This window comes from Triturus cristatus, chromosome 12 (assembly GCF_964204655.1).
Source record: "Triturus cristatus chromosome 12, aTriCri1.1, whole genome shotgun sequence".
NCBI lineage: Eukaryota > Metazoa > Chordata > Amphibia > Caudata > Salamandridae > Triturus > Triturus cristatus.
The window spans coordinates 90502404-90525082 of record NC_140595.1 but is presented as its reverse complement, the minus strand read 5'-3'; the positions used below and the strand labels follow the sequence as shown (position 1 = coordinate 90525082).

The following is a 22679-nucleotide window of genomic DNA, read 5'->3' as shown; positions in this document are numbered from 1 at the left end:
TGCATCGGCTCGTGCCCAGCTCGCGCTTATTTAATGTGCCTCAATTTTTTTTCTTCTTCAGTGCTTGTTTACTTTATTTCGGAGCCGTGCGAATGAGGTGACTACAACTGTAGATGGCGTCGGGCTTTGCGCTCACCCCCTTGCAGTGTGACTAAGACTCGGTTGCTTTTCAGATTTCGCCTTGTTTATTTGTATTCTCCGACCCCTTTAATTATTCCCTCTCCCGTTATCCGTGTTTTCCATCCTCCTCCCTACCGTTAAAAATGCAATAGGTCTTGCCTTTCATTAAGTTAAAGCCATTTGCTTTGCTATAAAATACCATTAGCAAAGCAAATGACTTTAACTTAATCTAAGGCGAGACCTGTTGCATTTTCAATGCTTGTTTATAAAGCTTTTGTTATCCTTTCCCACGGGTGATAGACCGCTCTCGCTGTTACAGTGCAGGTCTGGCTCGGGTAGACCTCTATATGGCACAGATGTTTTTCCTCAGTGGCATCACCTGCTGTCCGTGTCGCACAAGTATCCAACACAGTGCTTGAGTCTGGATATCTGCGACAATAGCTTTGTATTAAATAGTTATTTGATAAATTGTCCTATTATGGGTAACCTTCTTACCATGCCTTCTATGTCTTTATGACCTTTCTTACTGCGGTTCCTTATGCAGTGCTTATGCGGTAAACATGTATTGGTTCGGATCCCCTTAAGGGTGCAAGTAGTTTTTTATTCATCCTGTTGGTTGACTTTTACGACAGTTGTCATGCTAACATGGAAAAGTTTATTCCCATGCTTTTTCACTGTCTTGTGACTTCACCTATCTGTGGTTCTTCCACATGTTTTTTAAATTGGAAAGCATGTTATTGCTCACCTACATTGGTAAGAAGGTCCAGTCTTTTTCTTTTGTTCTACTTAGAGGATTTTAGTGGTCTTAGTTCGCAGTCCCTTCTCCAGGGCTGGTATGCTTTGATATTTGATTCTAAAGTAAGGAATCTGCGGCTAGATGTCTCTATCAGATTAACGATTTACTTACCTTCAGTAACGCTTTATCTGGTAGAGACCGGATCTAGCAGCGGATTCCTCACGGCCCCTCCCATGCTCCCAGCTCTGCGAACTGAGTCATCTTTGGTCTAGTTAATTTAGTTATGAGACTTCACATACTGAACTTAGTGTTTATTTGGTACTGAGTCCTCTTTCTTCTCAATGTTTTAGGTATGGTAGTCACATACTGAATTATAATTCATTGTTTTTTTGACACAAAGGTTTTAGCACACTGTTTCAATGGGTAGTTTCTGTATGTGACTCCACGTTTTGAGCATGGAAAATAGTCACTGAAGAAGCTGACGTCGGAGAGGGGGTTATATGGACTCCCTCAACGTCATATCACATGATGATGTTGATAGAGTTGCGCTGCACCCTCTTCGATCGCACGGACGTGCTGTGGGGAAAAGGTTCCGGATCCAGTCTCGTGCCTGGGGGAGGATTCTAAAGTAAGGAATCTGCCCCTAGATCCTGTCTCTACCAGATAATGCGTTACCAAAGGTAAGTACCTTGTTCATTTGGTATCAAACATCTCCTATTGGCAAACCCACACTGATGCCAGTGTTGGAATTACCAATACAGGCACTCAGAGTGCACCTTATATAAAGATACTTGCTATGTTTATAAATTGGTGTGCATCTCCTTCTTGAGTCGTGAAGTAATTTATTTATCCTTGTGTGTATTTTGCAAATGTCTTGCACTCCTCTTTGTTAAGCCTAAGGTTGCTCGACTAGCACCCTCTGTAAGTCCCAAGTAAATGGTACTCTGGTACCCAAGGCCTGGGGTACTAAAGATTTGATTTGATTTCTTATAAAGCGCAAACAAATGCCCTGCGGCTTCCTGGCGCTGAGACATAAGGTAGGTGGGAAGTCCATGGCCATTAGTTCCTAAAGAGCCAAGTCTGTCAGGACTTAACAAAACCTTAAGAGTGGGAGCATTTTTTATATCAAGAGGTAGCAGGTTCCAGTCCCATGTAGTGCAGATCACAAAGCTCCTGCCTTCACATGAGGAGAATTTGAAAGATGGTACCACAAGATTGCTAGCTGACCTGGAACAAAGTGTCCTCAATGGGACAAACCCTCTGAGTTGATTTGAACCCTGCACCTGGCCGCCCTAGTGCCACTGGTGGTGTACTGCAGGTGTTGCCTTGGAGCTTGTCCGCAACTCACCTTAACTCTGGGAGATTGGTCCTGTAAGTCAAAGTATTTACTGTACCTGTTTGCAGAACTTGTTGTTCCTTCTGTAGGATAACATTGCAGAACTCAAAAATTGCACTAAGGGTCCATTTTTTAAAGTGCAAATAAATTCTCTTCGAAAACGCACTTACCTGAACGATTTTCTCTCATGCCTAAACGTATATAAAGATACTTGCTAGTTTTATAAATTGGTGTGGATCTCTTTCTTGAGTCGTGAAGTCATTTATTGATCCTTGTGTGTATTTTGCAAATGTCTTGCACTCCTCTGTGTTAAACCTAAGGCTGCTCAACCACACTATCCCCTAATAGAGCACTTTGGGATTGCATAGCAATCCCCTGCCCACTGATAAGGGAATCCCTGGCCTCTTTACACGATATATCAGATTCTTGATTTATCACATAAAGAGCCAGCTCCCTACAGAAGGGTCCTGCTTTACAGTCTATGCAGAGCATGTGTATCTACAGCAGCACAATGTACGAATCGAAAATGTTACTTACACTGTAAGCATCTGTTAGTAGCGTGCAGTGCAATAAATTCACAAGCGCCCACCCTTCTGCTCGGACATTGTGGGTCTGATCGCACATCTCTTCTTGCTCTTAATTACATTATTCTTTGAGCAACACACTTGTGCATCATATTGTGTTCACTCACTACTCCATATTACCTTCAGCCACTGTGCGAAAAACAACTACCATGGAGTCGTCGTTTCTGCGCATTACCAACTAATGAAGGAGTCAGTGTATACCTTGTGAATGAAAAGACTTCTTTGAAGAAAACCAGCTTGCAAACGTCTGGGTCCAACACTAATTGCAGTAGTATGTAGAGCATGTGACTCTACAGTACTACACGCTACAAACAGATGCTTACAGTGTAAGTAACATTTTCTTTGTGATTGGTGAGAATAGGGTACAGTTTGCTTGTGTAAATCAAGAAAAAATAGAAAATAAGGAAGAGCAGGATAAAGACACTGGTGACAATGTGAACCTTTTCATGTAGGTGGATGAAGGAAATTTAGAAAACTTAACTGTAAAGTTCTTATGGGTGGATATCCCTCAATGTTTAATTGCATACCTTACAGGGAAAGGATACATGTGGAAGGTCAGATTTAAGAATGCAGTATTAAAACAAGGTTGTTTGCAGGTTGTTTGATACAATTTTTGGATATGAAGATGAAGCATATGCCATTCAGTGATCTGAAAACTTAGTGTAAAGAAGATTTCACATTTTTTAAAGGAGGCATTAGAGACAGCGTTAAAACCTAAAAGTAAGTTTGATGGATTCTATCATTTAAGGACGGTAACCCTACGGTAAGGATAAAGTTAAATCACTCAGTAGGGGTGGGGACTGCAGAGTATTGTTCAAAGTTTGTTGAAGATTAGAACAGGTGTCCTAAGAGTTTGGTGTTGTAGGTGTTTCTTGGACCTATTTAGTCTTTGTTTTTTTGGGATAGTGAATTTCAGGATTTCCTTGGAGGTCGCCTCTTCAGAAGTTTGCTTTCTCTTTTGTGCTGGATTCCAAAGAAAGTGGAGCCAGTCCTGAGATTGTGCCACAATGTGGGCCACATCTGTGTCGATGTGTGTCCTGTGATTCTTGTGCTTGCACACAGGAAACTTTGTTTTCATAGGTGAAGACTCCCATGAGATTGAAATTGATTGGCATTATTGCCCTGACCAGATTGTGCAATGCAGTATGAATATTTTCTTTATTGTGTAGCATGCTCTTTGTCCCAAGTCGAGCTCTCCGATGCCACATCTGGTAGTCCTCTTTTGTAGTCTGTTGTTTCCCATGACTGTAGGAAAGTGCCTCTTTTTGACATGGTTACCCCCACTTTTTGCTTAATATTTGATGCAAGTTTGACAGAAGTGCACGCGGTTCCTTTTATCCAGGTCCCCAGTGCCAGATATCTTTCCCTAAAATTGTACAATTGTTACCCCAATTGGCAATACCTTTAGCACCCCCCCTGTAGGTCCCTACCCCCAGGGCCAGTACTTCTCAATGGCACCCACGCATGGTGCTGTTGGAGCGGAATTGCCAGGGCTGGTTTAGTTTCTCAGTCTGGCTATGCCTGGTACCTACGGTAGGAAGGATAAAGAGTGTCCCTAAGGGCTGCAGCATGCATTGTGCCATCCTAAGGGACCCCTTAGCACACTCATAAAACGGCCATTGAAGGCTGCGTGACATGGTGCAGAAAAAAGTGAAGACACGACGTGGCACACCTCATATGTGCCATGCCTACAAACACTGCATGTAATATAAGTAAGTCGCCCCTACAGCAAGCCTTACAGCGCTCTAAGGCAGGATGCATTAATTTACATGTGAGGACGTATCTACAGGAGCAGATATGCCCCTGTGATGTCCATGTCGATTTTTGGACATTGCCAGTGAACAAGGAAGCCATCTTGAGTATCTGTTCTGGGCATTGGTGATTATGAGTTCCTCAGCTACAGGATGACTACACTGAAACTAAAGATATTTGGTATCAAACATCTCGTATAAATAAGCCCACACTGATTCCAGTGATGGATTAATAATACATGCACCCAAAGGGCACCTTAAGGTGCCCCTTGAACAACTGCCGATCTCTAGTATACTGGCTGACGGGTGTAGACCAGCCTGCCACCACAGACAGGTTTCTGACCCCCTGCAGGGGAGCTCCCACACTCTCTGAGGTCAGAAACAATGCCTGCTTAAATTGGTGGTTTTGTCACCTCCTCCAAGCAGGATGGCTAAGTAATCAGATTATCAAAGAAGGAGGCGTTGAAGGCCTCTACTGCTTTTCATATGCTACCCAAACTCCCCCCAGACAGGGAAATGTCAGCCCCTGCCAGGGGCCTATTTGGTACAAGGACAGGCAGGAAGAATAGCTAGTCTGGAGGCTTGTTCCCCATCAGGCTAGTACCACCCCTAAGGTGGGCTACCTGAAGTGCACACGACTAGGAAAATTCCACCATCTTGGTTTTTGGGTGGAATTAAGGTACATGTGCTCCCGAAGGTCAGATCTGTCCCCCCACCGAGTGAAAGGATACCAGGACCGACTGGAGCCACACAGAGCCAATACCTGGGGTACCGGACACCTTGCAGCAACTACTTCCCTTTGAGGTACTGTCATGTGATTTGATACAAATTTCTGCAAAATTCTTATGGGAGTTCTGTATGTTTCCTGGTATCCCTGGCCCTGTAAATCTATCTCCTCCTATTACTTCTTTTCTTCAGTACGGTTCCACCTCTTTCACACTACACTGGCAAACCGGTCCAAACCCAAATGTTTGACTAAAATAACCTAAGATGGACTCTTTGAGCATTGTGGGGTTCAGGAGTCAATATGGGTAATTTGTGACTTGCATACAATTGAAACTAAACTTTGAAGAAAAACAATTTGTTATGTTGCAAATTCAACTTTAGATGACAGGAGAGAGCACAAGTCACTCAATAGCTCTATAATTTGTAAACCCGGTGGTACAGACGAGTAATGTTTTTCATATGGAAATACGGAGAAGTCGGTGATGAGGCAGATGAAGAACGATGTGTATTTGAATTTGCAGTTCCATTTTTGCAGACTCCTGCTCAGGCACCTTCACACATTTTCATCTTCAGCTGTATCTTTATCTTTCCTCTGATGTGTGGCTTTGTTGTTTAGATCCCTCCGTACCAAACAGGTCACCAGGATCAATGAATGAAAGAGCTTTTCTCTTCAGCTGATACACACAGACTTCCTGAAGCACTTGGATACTTAACATTCCACTGTTGCACCATTTGTGATTTCAGTGGCAGTGCTCAAACACTGACTTAATTGGATGGGGAGATTTCTTCTACTTGTGTGCCCTTTTGGGGCTTTTAGAACTTTGATGGAAAGAAGCAAAGTAAAACCAATGTATTATACCAGTTTTCTTCACAGTCTATTACTCTAGGTGTGTTGCTTTTTCTAGATAAACTGTCCCAGTCAGAGTAATGGCTTCTATTGTACTGATTAGCCACATATTTCCACCCCACTGAACTCAGAGTCTGTCCCCCAGGCTTGCGTTGTAGTGCATGTTCGTCCTAACACGGGGGCACGCCTGTGGTGCCCATGCACTCTTGACCGTACAATGTCTCAGTGTTTCTTAAACCCAACACCAAGTTAAGATGATCTTTGAGCCTTATGCCAACCACCGTCTAAGTACTGATTGTCAGTAACACAAACCAAAGTAGTTCCATAACAATTCTACAACATAGCAGTCGCTTTATGAGCAGGAACGGATTTGAGACACAAGCTTATAGCTCCAAGACAGTCTCTCTTGAGATTACAGATTTTAATTTCCTTTGAAATGCTTGATTCACCATAGGTTCTAAAAAAGAACTGCCTAGTTTCCATCTGCCTTGATGAGTTCCTTAAATATGAGACACTCCTGTGACACTGTATCGTCCCTCAAGGTCCTTAGCGGGTTATATTTCAACAACTTGGTCCCATGCATCCAAGATGCTTTTTCCTCCAGATTCAAGTCTATCTTTAGGCTGTATTGAACAGAGAGAGGCTTTTCGACCTCCTTTTGGTAACCTTTCCTTTGTTGTTCAGTTATCTAGTTACCCAATTCTGATTTGAGCCTTTTCGTGGATCAAGGTTTCCGATGCCGAAGTAGAGCTGCAGCTTTAAGCACTGCTCAGTGAGGCTAACCATGTAAATACTTTGCACAGCTTCTTGCAGCCTGATGCAATGAAGGTTTATTTTTGAGCTGTGATCACTAGAGTTCATTTTCAACTTATAACAATGCCTCTACTGTGACTTCATACAACTGGACCATTGTTTACCTGAATCAGGCTCATGTTAACTCTGCTACATGCAGTAACTTGTATAATGAGCAGAGGCTTGAAAAGAAAAGACGTTCCAGTCATTATGGATGATGTAATGTTAAGAAAACCTGTTCCTCAGTTAAAAAAAGGGTCTTATTTCTGTTAATCAGAGAGGCAATAGGTCAGCATACCTTCCAATGCCAGACGAGATGCTTAAGAATTCTTTGTAAGTCTGGAAATATTTGCACTGCACACCAGTCATGAATGAAGGTATTCTTTAAAATTGCAGTGGCTTCTTAGACAAACTTGTCTGTTTCCTCAAACCCGGTTTCAGTTTTGTATGATATGAGCAGACTTCCAATGAAGTGAAAGCTATGCTGCCCTTACGTCATGTCTTCTGTAGGCAGCAGTCAGTTTCCCCAAATACACACTCTAACCGGTTCTATTGAAATGCTTCCTTGCATCTTCATTGGGTAATTGTGACTGACTAACACATTGTAACCATTGCATGTTGAACAAATGTATGAATATGCATTCTGAACACCCAGCAGCAAACAAAATAATGAATTAACTGTATAAATATATGCTATCTGAACACCCAGCATAAAAAAATTAATGAATTAACTGTTAAGTCTGTTTGACACCAGCCAATGTTTTCTTCTTTTTATTCTGTGTTCTGTCAAAACCCATTTCGACAGTCGTTAAATGCATGCCACCTCAAGGATTTGTCTGTTGTGCACTTATTCCACGTCTCACACTGACACTGGAGAAAGTGCTTGACCTTCACTTTAGAGGTATCCCGCTGGGACACCTCTACAGAGGTAGCTGTGCGCTTTACAAATGTCAGGAATTTAATTTAATGAAAAGGGAGATTTGTACTGCTGACTCTATATGCCTGCTTATTGTAAGGTTAACTCTGTGCCAGCAAGATCACAGTAAGTTAGTTTAAGGCTCCATACATCAATTCTAGATTCACTACAGTGCATGGTTTGAGGTACTATCAAGGATTTTGAAGCGTCTCTACCTAGGAAACTAGACAGGATATATCCCAGTGAGGTCAGGTAACTGACAGATGTGGCCTGCAAAGAGATTGTTTGCCGTGGCCTGAAGAGACTCACCGGTTTCATAGATCATCTCTCTCCTATAGGCAGGACACTGCTTTCACCCCTCTTTAAGACGGGTTACAAAGGATCTTTTGAATAAGACATGAGTTCTGACTCCCTCCACTGTATCTTTACCCCTCCCAACTTCTTGTCAGATGTTCATCTGGTGTCCCTGGGCACTCTGGCATAGATCTAGAAACTTCTAGAGTTTGGAACTATTGAACTAAATGTTTACTGGCATAAATCAATCATTGGTTTTACTTAAGCTTTTTGTCCACAGGCAGGAGAGCAACATATGTTTTTATAGTGGGGGATGAACTCTACCAATATTCATAGTTCACTCCATTTGTGATGGAAAGCGTTACTCAGTGTGTCTCCGTTTCATGGCAGCAGTATATTTTCCAAGCCATGTAATGCACATGTACACCTGTTTGAATGGCTTGCTGATTGTAATATCTCCTAACAGTGCAGGATTCTCTTCCTACCTTGTGAACTAGCAGTGTGATGGAGCCCAGAAATTCTTTTACCACATTTTCATCAGTGCCTTGCTGGATTTGTAGGAAAAGGTAAACACATTTGCAATCTCACTAGTGTCAAAGTATGGTGGTTCATAGAGTGTTGCAGCTGGTCTTCAGTTAAGTTCTCTTGATCAGCTCAGAATGCTCAGTTCGTAACTTTATCACTTAAACCTGATATACTTCTTCAGGGAATTGAAGAAAAAATTGGAATGGTGGACCCTTTATAAGCAGACTGTTGTGCTCACCTTCTGCCTATCTTGAACAGGACATCTGTGAGCCACTCATTTGGTTTCAGTTCAGCTGTTAAGTGTACAGGTTCAGCCGGGTAAAATGTACCTATCCTGTAGAAGTGCTGTGGCCTCTTAGTATGAGCAAAGTCAGATGTAGTCCTGTGCATTGATATTTATCATTATTTTTGTTAGACTGGAATGCACTTCGATTATGATGGATACTTCTAACTACAGATTCCTCACCTTTATAATATTTTCAGGTGCCAGACTGGATCCGGATATTTTAAACAGAATTGCCCCCAAGCACCGTTAGCCGAATTTAAGTGCCACCCCGGCGTGTTTACATTCAGACCTGGACATGACCTACTGTTTTGACAGAGTAGCAGGCCCCAGCATGTTGCTTTGGCATCATGCTTGCATGAGGTCCACAGGCTTCTCTGGTGACATGCAGGCCTCTTTGATGTATGTGCAATTCGAAGGATCTTGTCCATTTGGGAAGAAGGTCAGTCCAGTGTTGGAGCTCTTCGAGGAAAGGTGAGCCACAGTGCGTTTCTTAGGCCTTCTGATCCCTGCAAGACCGCACTGTCAGCAATTTCACCACCTTCAAGTCTGCACCAGAGGGCTGGCACACTGGCAACGCCGAGGCTCACCGCCCGCTCATCAACCACCCCAGTCCTTTCAGGGGCCGGAATCGAGCAGTCAGTGGCCAGGCTACCACAAGCTGCATCCTTGCCAGTCCCCAGCCCCTCCAGCATTTGTCTCCAGGTTACTTTAGTTTGCCCTTACTGGCACATGACCAACCTAGGGGGGGGGGGGGGGGCAGGATTAGATATTTCCTTCAAGCGTGGCAAACTATAAAATCCAACAGATGTGTCCTTCAGATCATCCAATGAAGATATGCCCTGCCTGCCTTTTTGACCTGCTGCATTTTGCAACATCAGAACATCGTTTAGAGAGGCACCTGTCCATCTTGCTAATTGAAATGCAGGCTCTTTTGGTGAAAGGAGCCATAGAGAGGGCCCCGAAACCATACTGAAGGATAGAAGCCTTCATCCCATTTTAGATCTCCACACTCTGAACGCCTTCTTTGTGGAAGGAAAAATTCAAAATGTTCAAGCTGGCACGGGTACTGTCTGTCCAGGATCCAGGCAACCGGATGGTCAATTAGGACCTGCAGCATTCCTGCTTTCATGTACTTGTCCTGCAGCCCCTCAGACGCCTCTTCCAGTTCAAAGCAGCCAGGGGCATTTTCAATTTTTCATGCTACCCTTAAGCCTCCCCAGTGCCACCCCGGTATTCACTAAGGTGATGGCAGTGCTCGCAGCACTCTTTCGGAGGTTCGGGATTCCAGTGTTCCCCCTACCTCAATGACTGGTTGTTGGAGAGCTTGCTACAGTCAGTCGTAGACCATCTCCAGACAACAGCGAACCTTCTGATATCTTTGGGGCTCACTGTTAACATGCTGAAGTCACACCTGACTCCTTCACAGAGGCTCCCGTTCATTGGAGCCAACTTGGAAACAGTGTAGTTTCTAGCCTTCCCACCACCATAAAAGTCTAGGACATTCAGGCTATGACTTCAAAGTTTTAGCCTCAGTCCTGGGTCTCAGAGTGACTATTAGACTTCTGGGCTTCTTGCCATCCTGGGAAGCATTGCTCATCGACAATTGCCATGTGGCATATGCAAGCTCTGCAGTTTAATAGTCTTACTAGCCCAGTTCCAGGGGAATCTGTTGGATTCCATCCTGGTTTTGGACAAGATTGCAAAAGACCTCCTGTGGTGACTCGACCACAGTCAGACTGGAGCCAGGCCCCTTTCCCTGTCTCACGTAGAAACTGACCGTGGTGATGGAGGCATTACTGCAGGGATGGGGAGGAGGGTATTCTGGGCAACGTGGAGATCAGAGACCTCTGGTGTTTGGCAAAGACCCATCTCCAAATCAAACTTTTGGAATTGCAGGCTACTCACCTGGTGCTAAAAATCTTTCATACCACCCATCAATAGTGACCAGTAACAGTTTTGGTCCACAACACCGCAAAGTGGCACTGCAACAGGAGTAGGAACCTGGCTCTTTATGTGATATATCAAGAATCTGATCTACTGTGTAGAGTCCAGGGGTTCCCTCATGAGTGGACAGGGGCATGCAATGAAAACCCAAAGTGCTCAATTAGGGGGTAGTGTGGCCGAGCAGCCTTAGACTTAACACAGCGGAGTGCAAGACATTTGCAAATACATACAATGATCAATAAATGACACACACGACTCAAGAAGGAGATTCACACCAATTTATAAAAATAGAAAGTATCTTTATATATGTTTAGGCTCTCGAGAAAAACCGTTCAGGTAAGTAAGTTTTTAAATATAAATTCTTTTCACTTGCAAAAGGGGACACAGTGCAATTTCTGAGTTCTACAACGTTATCGGATAGGAGGGAGAACAAGTTCTGCAAACAGGTATAGTACAGCAACGTACAAGACCAATCTCCAGGAGTTAAGGGGAGCGGTTGCCAAGGTGCAAGGCAGCACCCACAGAACACTACCATCGTTACGAGGGCAGCCGGGTGCAGGGTGTAAAACAGCGTCAGGAGCCCAATCGGTTTCTATGGAGATCGGTTGAGTAGGGCCTGCATGCAGAGGCTGCAGGGGACGTCGGGGAGTCCACAAGGGGTGAAACCACGATGGACTCAGGCTCTGGAGGATCTTGTTGACACTGGTGGCTCACTTCAACTTGGGCAAGAGGCAATGGGTGCAGTGGTTGGGACGGAGGCGACCGGTGCAGTGCTGGCATCAGGTGTTGGGTTTTGGCGGTTCCAAAGGCTTCAGTCTCTCTTCTTTTGGAGTTCCTACAGGATGCATGGAACAGTTCCGCTGTTCTTCCGGAGGTCTTGGTCTTTATTAAATTCAGGCAGTCCTCCCAGGTTTTGGAGGCACACAGCTGCAGGACAAGTTGGCTTTGGCGCAGGTTCAACAGAGAACAGACAGGATGACACTCTTCAGACTTCAGCTGTTGCAGCTCTTCGTGTCCTTCACAGGTCAGCAGGATCTGTCTCTCTGGTGCCAGAGACTCCCCTAACTACTGAATTTAGGGTCATTAGGGGAGTGTAGTAGCCAATGGGCTACTGACCACTTCATGTGGAAAGTGGGCATAACCCTGTCACAGAATTCCTTTGTATGCCATCACAAAGATGGCTACTTCTGAAAAACTGTGTCCACCTCAGTGTAGTCCACCTTAGGGGTGGTAGTAGCCTGGAGGTGGCATGCCTACCTGACTAGCTAATTTTCCCACCTGTCCAGGTGCCAAGAGTGTCCGGGACAAAGGGGTGGGCTTATTCCTCTCCTTTGAGGGGAGGCCGATTCGCATTCCACAGGCGACAGCTTCTTCAAAGCTCGCCAGCCCTAGGAGGCTAATCAGCAGGTGTGAGAAAGTGCCATCTTTCTTGCATGGTATGCCCCCACTTTTTGCTGAATTTACTTTGACTGAGTGTGCCCTAGGCTCCTGCCAATCAGGTGTGTGCTAAAACCCAAATTGGCAAACCCTGGCCACATGTTAGCCCCTGGTAAATGGTACACTAGGTACCCAGGGCCTTGTGACCAGGGAAGGCCTCTCAGGGCTGCAGCACTTATTGTGCCACTCTTAGAGGCCCTGTACCCTGACACAAACACACTGCCCTTGCAGGCTGAGTGTCTGGGTATAGGACAAAACAGAGAGTCGACATGGCACACATCCCTGTGTGCCATGCCCACAACATACACTGCCCTGGCATACATCAGCCACCCCTCTAGCTGGGTGCCCTATGCCAGTGGTGTGGGTACAGGAGCATGAGCCCTGTGCCCCTACAGTACCAGGTCCATTCCTGGGCACTGTAAGTGCAGTGCTGCTATTTAAGAGTATATGGTGCTGGGAGATCGTCCAACACGAACTCCACAGCACCATGATGGCTCCACTGAAGACTGAGAAGTTTGGAATCAAACTTCTCAGCACATTAAACCCGTACTGATGCCATTGCAGGATTTAATGTACAATGCACGACAGAGGGCATCTTAGAGATGCCCCCTACAATCCACGTCTGGTCTGAGGGGCTGCCTAGGCTGCCACACAGCAGACATGTTGCTGGACCCCTGGGTAGAGATCCATCCGCTCTCCTGGGCCTGCAACAAGGCACATCCTGGGCGAGGTGCTAGGTCTCCTCCCCCAGGATGGGCAGGGGAAGCTTCAAAGGCATGCCACCTTTGTGAGCTTCTCCAGGCCACTTGCTGTACTCAGCAACTGGACCCTACCGGCTCTAAACCCCCACTCTGGCGGGAAGACTGGCCGGAAAGCCCAAGGAAGGACTGGGGGTGTGCCAGCCTCTGCCAACCCCACCCCTCAGGTGGGGGAGGCGAGGTGAAGCACATCTCCGGGCTCTCGCCATCTTAAAGATGGAGAGACCTGCCCAATCAGGACTAGGCCACTGCCACCCACCCACAGGAGAGTGGCAGGATAGGGGGTGTACTCACCCCAGGGCAGGGACCCAGTGGTCCCTGCCCTTAACCTACCTGTAACGCCCCTATATTAAGTATTTAGGGGCACCCTGAACCTTCCTTCCTTAGATTCCAGATTCCGAAACAGCAAAGAAGATCAAGAAGAAAGAAGACTGCCGTGCAGCTGCTAACAAGAGGAAGACACAACTACTTTGGCCCCAGCCCTACCGGCCTGTCGACCCTCGAACCTGCTCCTGCTAAATCCTGGCATCTCCTGTGGCCAGCAACCTCACAAACCCCGTAGGACCTGGCTACCTTGTGAACCTTAGCATCTGGGACTCCCACGAGCAGTGGCACTGCTCAAAGCAAGTAATTGACCCCTGGTATCAGCCAGGAACCGCGAACCCTGCACACTCTGCACCCGCCAAGCCTGGCATGTGCTGGAGTGGACAAAGACCCCGAGGACATCCCCCCGGCGACTGTGACCCCGAATCCGGCACCCAAGGACCCACCTTGATGCTTCTGACGACGCCTGCAGCCTCAGAACCAGGGACCCCCCCCCCCCCCCAACCGCGATCAACAGAGGGTAAGATTTCCCGACATCAAAAGGCACCCCGGCGCCCTGCTACCCCCTGTGCCCAACTCCTGGGCACCTACCTATCCTCCAACTACCCAACTTACCTCTCGAAGTGGTGGTCGCACCTGAAGAATCTTCGTCCCTGAGCTTGCAGTCTTTGTTCGTTCTTGAGCTTTTCCATTGCTATCCATTGAGCGCCCGATGGCTCAAAAGCACCCTGCACCCAGCCGCCCGAGTGGCCCTGGCAGTGCAACTTCTGCTCCTACCTACTTCCTCATTTGCCCTGAGCAAGTGACCAGGAGCCCAGCTCCCACAGCCACGTGGCCTGCCAGTCAGTAGCCACCAACCAAGGGCCCCCTGCCTCCCATAGGATAACATTGGGCGTAACTCACTCTGCACCCGGCTGCCCCAGTGCCACCGAGGGTGTTACAACTGTACTTACCTGACCCTGGGAGACCACTGAGTCTATGCCCAGCACCTTAACTCTGCCAGTCGAGTACTTACCCAAAAGCCGATAACTCACTTTTCTTCCATAGGGTAACATTGGCTGGTTTCACTTAAATTCTTGCAAGTGTGGAGTTTCTAAACTTTAAAATATTCACCTAAAATCAACCGAGCAACGAAATCGAAAATACTCACCTGCTATTAGGAGAGTTTCCAGTGCTGGATCTTGGTGCCCAGCACTGACCCTGAAAAGTAATTACAAGCATTCTTGCCGCTAACTCAATTTTCTCCCATAGGAAACCATTGACTATTTTTCTGTGAAATTTCTTCTAAGTGTCGATTTTTGCAAACTATAAATCTTCTTTAAAAATCGTACCAACTGTGAAAACGTAATTACTTACCTGTGTTAGATAGATGTCCCAGTACTGAGCCTAGGAGCCCAGCACTGGATTTCAAAAGTAACGAGAACTTACTTTACCTGCAACTTGAATTTCCTTCCATAGGATAACATTGCCTAGTTTTTGCTGAAAAAGTTTCTAAGTGTCGATTTTGCAAACTTCTAAATATTCATTAAAAATAGCCTGTATAACCTAAACGCATTCTCTCAACTACTTACAGGTGGTACACTAGTGCTGGATCCAGGATCCAACACTGACCTAGAAAAAGTAACCATAACCCCACTTACCTGCTAAGTGAATTTCCTTCCGATAACATTGGTGATTTCATTAGAAAAAGTTTCCAAGTGTCAACTTTTAAAATACCAAAATATTGCTTACAAATCACAACAGTAACTAAATTGTATTTACTCATCTATTTCGAGGAACTGTCCCAGGACTGAATCTATGATCCAGTCCTGAAGTTAGAAAAGTAATCCTAAAAGTAATCAATTGCATTCAACTTGAAATTCCCATTGAGCTCAATGTATTATTGTGTTTGAAATTGTGTTGCCTATTACAACAAACTGTAACTATTACATTCAAAAGTCAATTGCCTATTGCAAAGTATTTAACTAAAGCATCTCATTCTGAGAAAGTATATTTTGATACCTATTGTTGGTTCTAAAATAAAACAACCATATATTTTTATATACAAACCATTGGCCTAGAGTTCAGTTATTGAGTGTGTGAGACCATTTGCTGACTGAGTGTGTACAACAAATGCTTTACACTGTCCTCTGATACTGCCTTACTGGTAAGGTTATATCTAACTTCAGCCTCTGCCAAACCTCTGGGGACTGTGGACTCTGTACACACTGTACCTGTTTGAGAACAGTATATACAGAGCCACTTTCCTACAGCAGGTCATCCAGTGGGAGGGGGTGTTACACCCTCTTCCCGGGCAGGCTTTTGTTCTGGGTCTCCTGAGAGGAAAAGGCTCTCACCCTAGGTCAGAACAGCATCTTGGGTGGCAGGCTGCCAGAAACCAGTCCGCAAGAACAACAGAGGTTGTTAGGTTTTCAGTGGTACCTCTAAGGTGCCCCCTGGGTGCATGTATTGATAAATCCTTCACTGGAATCAGTGTCGATTTATCAAAACGAGCTGTTTGATGCCAAACATCGCTATCTTCAGTAAAGCAATCCTGTAGCTGGTGAATTCGTTTTCAGCAGTGTACAGCACACATGTTTTAAAATAGCTTCTCTGATCACCTGCACTGGCAGTAATAGGACTGACCAGCACAGGGGCATATCTGCTCATGCAGGTATGCCTTCACCTGTGATATTCAGCACCCTGCCTTTGGACTGTCAGGCCTGCTATGGGGTGATTTATAAATATTACATGCAGCGTTAGGGGACATGGCAAACAGGGATGTGTGACACGTCGAGTTTTCACTTTTGTCTGCACCAAGATACGGTGCCTGCAACGGCAGCCTTGCATGCGCTTGGTGAGGGGTCCCTTAGGGCGGCACAATTCGTGCTGCTGCCCTTAGGAACCCTCTTTAGTACCTTAGGTACCATTTACTACGAGTTTACAGAGGGTGCTAAAGGTTTTGCCAATTGGGGAAACAATTGAACATTTTTAGGGAAATAACACTGGTACTGTGACCTGGTTAGCAGGAACCCAGTACACTTCAGTCAAAGATGCATCAAATACTGGGCAAAAAGTGTGTGTGGGGGGAGGGGGCTGCAACACAAACCTAGCTCCCTACACAGGGTTTGTAGGGTCCTGGTATCTGTGCCAAGAGGCACTTCATATCTGAATCTGGCTGGAGCGTCTGGGCGTTTCCTTGGATGTAAACCACCTGGGAGGATCTTTACGCGCCAGAGCGGATGACCATAGCAGCGCGCCTGTCAGAACACGAATGGTGGTTATAACCAAGGAATCTTCCAGCAATGAGGAGAACCCTGAATAGATCTTTTTACCACACCTGAGAATGCTCTATGTTAAAACTTTTAGACGCTAGAGTTCCCAAGAAGGCTCTCAGAGATGCATTATGGATAAAGTGGAGCCCTTCTGCCTCTGCTGCCCCAAGTTCTGAAGATCAGGAACGATCGGTCTTCCTAGCGGATCCTCGGAAAAGGAGAATGTGGTATCTGCAACTTCTGGGCATGAGCAACTGTCCTCCGATCAGGCTACCACTTCAGGAGGATGTCTTGTCACATCAACATTGGGGGGATTCTGCACCCAAACCTGGGCAATCTGCACCTCCATGTATGGAGGTTGAGCGCCAGCTGCTTACAGTGTTTGAACTTCCTCCTAAAGTTCTGTATGTCATTCTTGCCATGAGGTATCCCTCCTCAAAGTCAGTTTATGCCGGGTGCTGGAACAAGTTTGTAGCCTGTTGTGACACAATCAATATGGACCCTTTACAGGCCAACCTTTCTGATTCGTTGTTGTTTATATTATCTCTGGCCCAGGAAGGACTTGCAGTGGGCACCGTGAATGGTTATTTGTCTACCTGTTTTACATTTACTGGACCAGCAGCTTTTTTTTAAATCATATGTTGTGATGAGGTTTCTAAAACGTTGGACTTGTATGTTTGCTCTCAAACTTTTTGTGATGTCACAGTGGGACCACAGTTTGGTCCTCGCCTTCCTCATCTGTACTCCCTTCGAAACGATGCACAGGTGTCCACTACAACTCCTGACTCTGAAGACTTTGTTCTGGTTCGCTGCAACTTTCAGTTGTTGCGTCAGTGAACTCCAAGCTGTCTTGGTGAAGCCGCCTTACACCACCTTTTTCCCAGATAAGGTGGCATTCTACGTTGGGGATCCATCACTCTCCCAAACGTTGTTCTCTGCTCCTCACTCTACAAAGGAGGAGAGACTCCCATCAGCAGAACCCCAAAAGAGCTTTGAGCTTTTACATTGAATGCATTAAAGACCATTGGTTAGACGATCAATTCTTTGTAGGGTTCACTGAGGCAAATCAAGGCAAGAAAATGGCTCTTTCATGATGGATAGTCCTATGCATTAAGAAAAGCATTGGCCAAATGATGCCTCCAGAGGGACTGAGAGCCCAGTCTGCCAGGGCCAAGGCTGTTGCCTCTGCGCTGGCATGCAACGTGCCTGTCCTTGACGTTTGTCAGGCATTGACGTGGGCATTAGTGCACAGGTTCCGAAAAGCACTCCTGACTTTACAGCTGGGTCAGATGGGAAGGGCATTTTGTCCTGTCGGTCCTGCAGGACGTTAGTGGTCTTTGCCATTCCACAGACTCACCACCGTAGAACATACTGCTTTGGTATCTATTCCATAGGTGAGGAATCTGTGGTTAGAAGTATCTATAAGATAAAGAAGTTACTTAACCTTCCATAATGCTTTCTAGTGGATACCGTATCTAAGCACAATTTACTCAATGCCCATCCGGCTCCCCATTCTGTGAAATGGTCTCTTTATCCATGTAAGAGGGTCTCACCCCAGACACCTGCATGCTGGCACTTCTGATTGTTGTTGGGCTTTGTCCCGAGGGCGCGGATAGAGTCAAGAAAGGAAATTACGATGTGCAAGGTAGGCACTATTACTCAGCTCCATTGTCACTTATGTGGTGGAACGAAGTCAGTGCAGAGCCGCATGGCGCCACCTACCAATGCGGGGGGCATTACTGATTCAGTCTGGCACCTGAGGATATTCTAAAGGTGAGTAATCTGCAATTCGAGTATCCATTGCAGATACATCTTAGTGTTTGGATACTCTTTTTTTAAAGAAAAGGTGGAAGGTTAGTAAAGGGACGAGTTGGTGGGGTTTTTCAAGAATTGGGTCTTTCACAAATTAACATAATGTAATTATTGATCTCTGGCTTCAACCTTTGGCCCTCATCTGACAGTGAGGAATAATTAATCACAACATGTGAATGTATGGATGACACCAACACTTGAGTTACAGTGGTTACAGGTCAGTAACTATTTCTTAATCTTATTATTACTTTGGTGAGAGACTGTAGAAAACATTTCGTCTAAAAGGTCCTGAGCCTAAAACTTGTCATTTTGTTCAAGGCACACTGACCATTATACCCCCGTTTTACCCTTGTTAGGTCATCTTGGAAAGCAGAACGTACAAAACCACCAAGCAAAGAGATCAGCCAGGATGAAGACCACCTGCCTCTCATGGAGGAGGTTTTGGAAAGTCAGGAACCTGCACCGAGTGAAATGCCTGTCCTAGATGAGTCTGAGCGAGACGTGAGCTCCCTGGAGATCTGTCACGCTGAAAAAAAAGTGGAGGAGACCAGCCTTATTGCAAGACGATTGTGCACTCCAGAGGAGAGAAGGCAGATTCAACGGGAAAAACTGAACCAAATCCTACTGAATCTCCTAGAAAAAATCCCAGGGAAAAACGGTGAGATCACAGTTTTCTCCCTATGAGGTCTGGGTGGGGAATCTCCTCTGAGGGACGGCCTTGACACCCCCTATAAGTACCGGACAGAGAATCAACTCTGTGTGGCTGGAGCACGAGATACCACTTTAGGGGAATCAGACCTCAGCATGAAGGTTTTACGTGGTCTTCATCTAGTCATTAAAATCACCATTAAACTGCATTTAGGTTCCCATCAACCCTTTCACATAGATTGTACAGAGTGGCAGTGTAAGGACTACAATTTTTACCTAATTGTCACTAAAGATTCTACAGTTTATTGTAAACATTTTGTTGTTTTGGAACTCATTAGCAATATAATTTAGCTTAATTATTTCTTTCCTTTAAGCCTTAGTGGAAACTCAACTGAGGGTGTTTTAAAGTATTTACTTTCATCATAGCTCATTATACAGTTGTGCGTGCCTTTCGAAACGGCCTTGATATTATAATATCCTTAGCCCTTGCAACAAGCCCTCCCCCATGAGATAGTCTCCATTACATATATACTGCACTGCAGCAGATAGTTCTGAGAGACATATTTGTATTGCATATATATTTTTGGCTGTTTTGCATTATCTTTTAATTGCACAGCCTGTGGATAATTGTCTCTCTCCCAAATTATTTTTGTTTTTCAGTTCTTGTTGGAATGTCTGCTGCACATATTTGCCAATAGATAGAGGAGTGTGTTTATAGTAGGTAGGTGCAGCAAGTATTGTCAGAAACAGAAGAGGCAAGCAGCATTTTAAGGCGTGCAACCAGAAGACCAGAAGTCTGAGCTATAAAATTGTGGAAAGTTTTATTATCTCAAGCTATTCCTAACGACACCAGCAAGGAATTTACACTCTTTGGAACCGGCCACTGATTACAGCAAAACAATGTTTGATACAGTTTTAAAACCCAAATCTAAAAAAGTTAGTATATTTTAGATACAAAAGTAATTTCTAGATCTAGCCAAGATCAGGTCATTTCGGTGATCTTGGCAAGGGTCCAAAATGATAGAAAAACTTGTGCCAAACTCACTCTATTGGGGCTGTCATTTTAATGCCCTGTTGCAGCATTCATTAATTTAATTTGCTAGTCTATAATATTTTAGATGGGAACCAACCTAGTGAACACCAGAACAAACCTGGACCAAAAGATTCGAGCCAAACTGATTGGTTACATGCCTTCTGCTTTGGGGAAGAAGCAACCGCAGAAATGTATTTGCCATATTGGATTTTGGTTGAAGAGAGATGTAGCTTGAATCACTGCACAATGCAAGCAAGGAATCTATCTTTGAATATATCTCCTTCTTAGGGCAATTCAACAGAAGTCAGTAAATACATAAAAGCCCTTGAACATGAGTCTTAACTACTTATAATCATGTAGGTCTTCAGAGCAGTATTCCATTGCTATTTAGCTCGTCTTTCTCAGAGTTACTACTGATCTGCCAATGACCTTAATCAATAATGAAAGTTCTTCCTTCCCCAAAGCTAGGTACAACTGAGTATGAACAACAATACACCACTCAGTCCAACAATATTATCCTTGCAACATTCCCTAAAATGGTTGGTGTCTATACTTTGATTCGGCATTTGCCAATACCAGAACATTCCAATGTCTTAGATATTCAATGAAAGTAAATGGAACAGGCCATTGTAAAACATTCAGTAATAGGAATGTTCTTGCTCCCCAGATAGGAAAAAAACAATTTGTAGATACCTACATTGATTTAAATTGGTACTTCCATCGGCAACTTGCAACCCAGCTTATGCTCCAAGATAATTGGGTTCAATGATAGAGTAGGATATAAAAAAGGGTGACCCTCACTGAAGCAAAAAACTGAACTATTCAGTTAATAGTAACTATCGGTAATGTGGCTCCCTTTCTGACGTGTGTTTGATGAGAAGAAACTTTACAGTCCATATCAACCCTGGTGTTAACCCATTAGGTTTCTGGTTTAGTGAGATATGTTTTTGGCATAGGTTTCATAAAAAAAATGTTTTATTACTGATATAGCTGCCATAATGACAGTGCCCCTTTTTGTGCTTATTCAGTAAGAGTAAGTGAACATGCTATTCTGGCCCTTAAATCCCTTGCAGAGTGGGCTAGAGGCACAAAGAAAGAAACCCCGAGACTAGTTCACCATTTCCAGAGGATAAACTGCAGTGAACCAATCGATGTTTGATAAGAAATATTAACCTACACCACCGCCCTGGAAAAACCATTGTTAGTTAGCTTGTTCACAGTTTTCCTAGCCATTGTCAGCTCTCAGATGACATCTCCTAAGACATTTTAGTTGGAAGGAAAGCGAGAATAAAAAAAGATCATTCCTCACTTGCCTAAACTTGAAAATGCCTCAAATTAATTTGATTATACATGTGGTATTCTCATCTTGCTGTAAGGGGTAGGGTAAGTTGCTATGGCAGCTGGAAATCAAATCCATGTCATACTTCATTGTGATCCAGAGAAACATTTAAGACTGATATCCAAATGATACCTTAGTCGGATCAGCAATTGTACAGATTCCAACTGGTATGCCAGTATTGGGCAGAGCTCTTCTCACAAGGCTTTCCTTGCTCTGTGGAGCACAGGCTTGCCATATTTTATATCTCAGTAACATGGGCCTCCTGGAAAGAACTCTGTCCATTTTAGGTATAAGGTGCATCATACACTATGCCTAATGATGCTTTTTAACAATGATTGGCTACATTTGCAACAAAACTGAAAACAAACAAAAATAAAAAGGGACTTTGCAGATGAAACTTAGGTTCTTAATTGTTTTGGATTTCAAAAGTAACAATGTTGGCTACCGATTGCCATTTCCAAGCATCTTGGTCAATCCCGTGGTATGAACATTTCATTGTCAAATATTGCTCACCTATAACTAGCATTCAAGCACTCTAGTAACTGCTCAAATTATTCGAGCGGGGAACAATGATAGTAGAAATGTACTTTAAAAACCCATTTCCCAACACTTTTCACATGATCCTCCATGATCATAAAAGGTAAGGGGTTCAGCTTCTGGGCTTAGGCTCTCCAATGTAGACTAGACCGATCCATGTAGCATATGTCCGTTCCAAAACAGATGTACTTCTCATAAGATACAGGTCTCAGGAAAGTGGTGCCTGTTAATATCTGCTTGTTCTCTCTGTTGTTCTTTACAACTTAATAACCTGTTCAAAGAATGGTGAAGGTACAAGACAGCAACAGTGTGATGGGTGAAACAGCCCAATAATGCTTGCATAAGCCTTCATTCATCACTGAGCAAATTCTGAAAGGAAGATGTAAAGACAGACTGCCTGAGTCGAGGATAGCTGAATGAGATACTGGAAAACAAAGGGGAAGCTAGTGTGGCCCCCAGGAGATACACTGATTGCCTCAGTGAAGAAACATGTGCCAAGTGGTCTTATTTTGAAGTACAAGAAAGGCCTACAACGCATATGTATTTGATCATTCCGACCAATTCCATTTCAGAACATATGCTGTGAAAGCAACAAACCTCATTCTTAAGTCTGTGTGCAAAGATAGTATCTCACATTTTGCTGTTCTCTCAGCTGCACCGTTTCTATGTAGAATGCACAT

At 44.6% G+C, this 22679-nt stretch overlaps 1 protein-coding gene across 4 annotated transcripts in view; it reads left to right on the top strand.

The window, feature by feature from the left end:
- ASH1L (ASH1 like histone lysine methyltransferase) overlaps window positions 1–22679 on the top strand; it is a 599934-nt gene that overhangs the window by 573325 nt on the left and 3930 nt on the right. For 2 of the 4 annotated variants that reach the window (XR_014972077.1, XM_085637966.1), the window contains one exon: window positions 18799–19100. The exons of the other annotated variants lie outside the window; for them this stretch is intronic. Coding sequence is in view for 1 of the 2 variants with exons in the window: in XM_085637966.1 (XP_085494092.1) it covers window positions 18799–19100 (302 nt within the window). In the remaining variant the exon portion in view is untranslated. The remainder of the gene's footprint in view (window positions 1–18798; window positions 19101–22679) is intronic. 4 annotated transcript variants of the gene reach the window in all.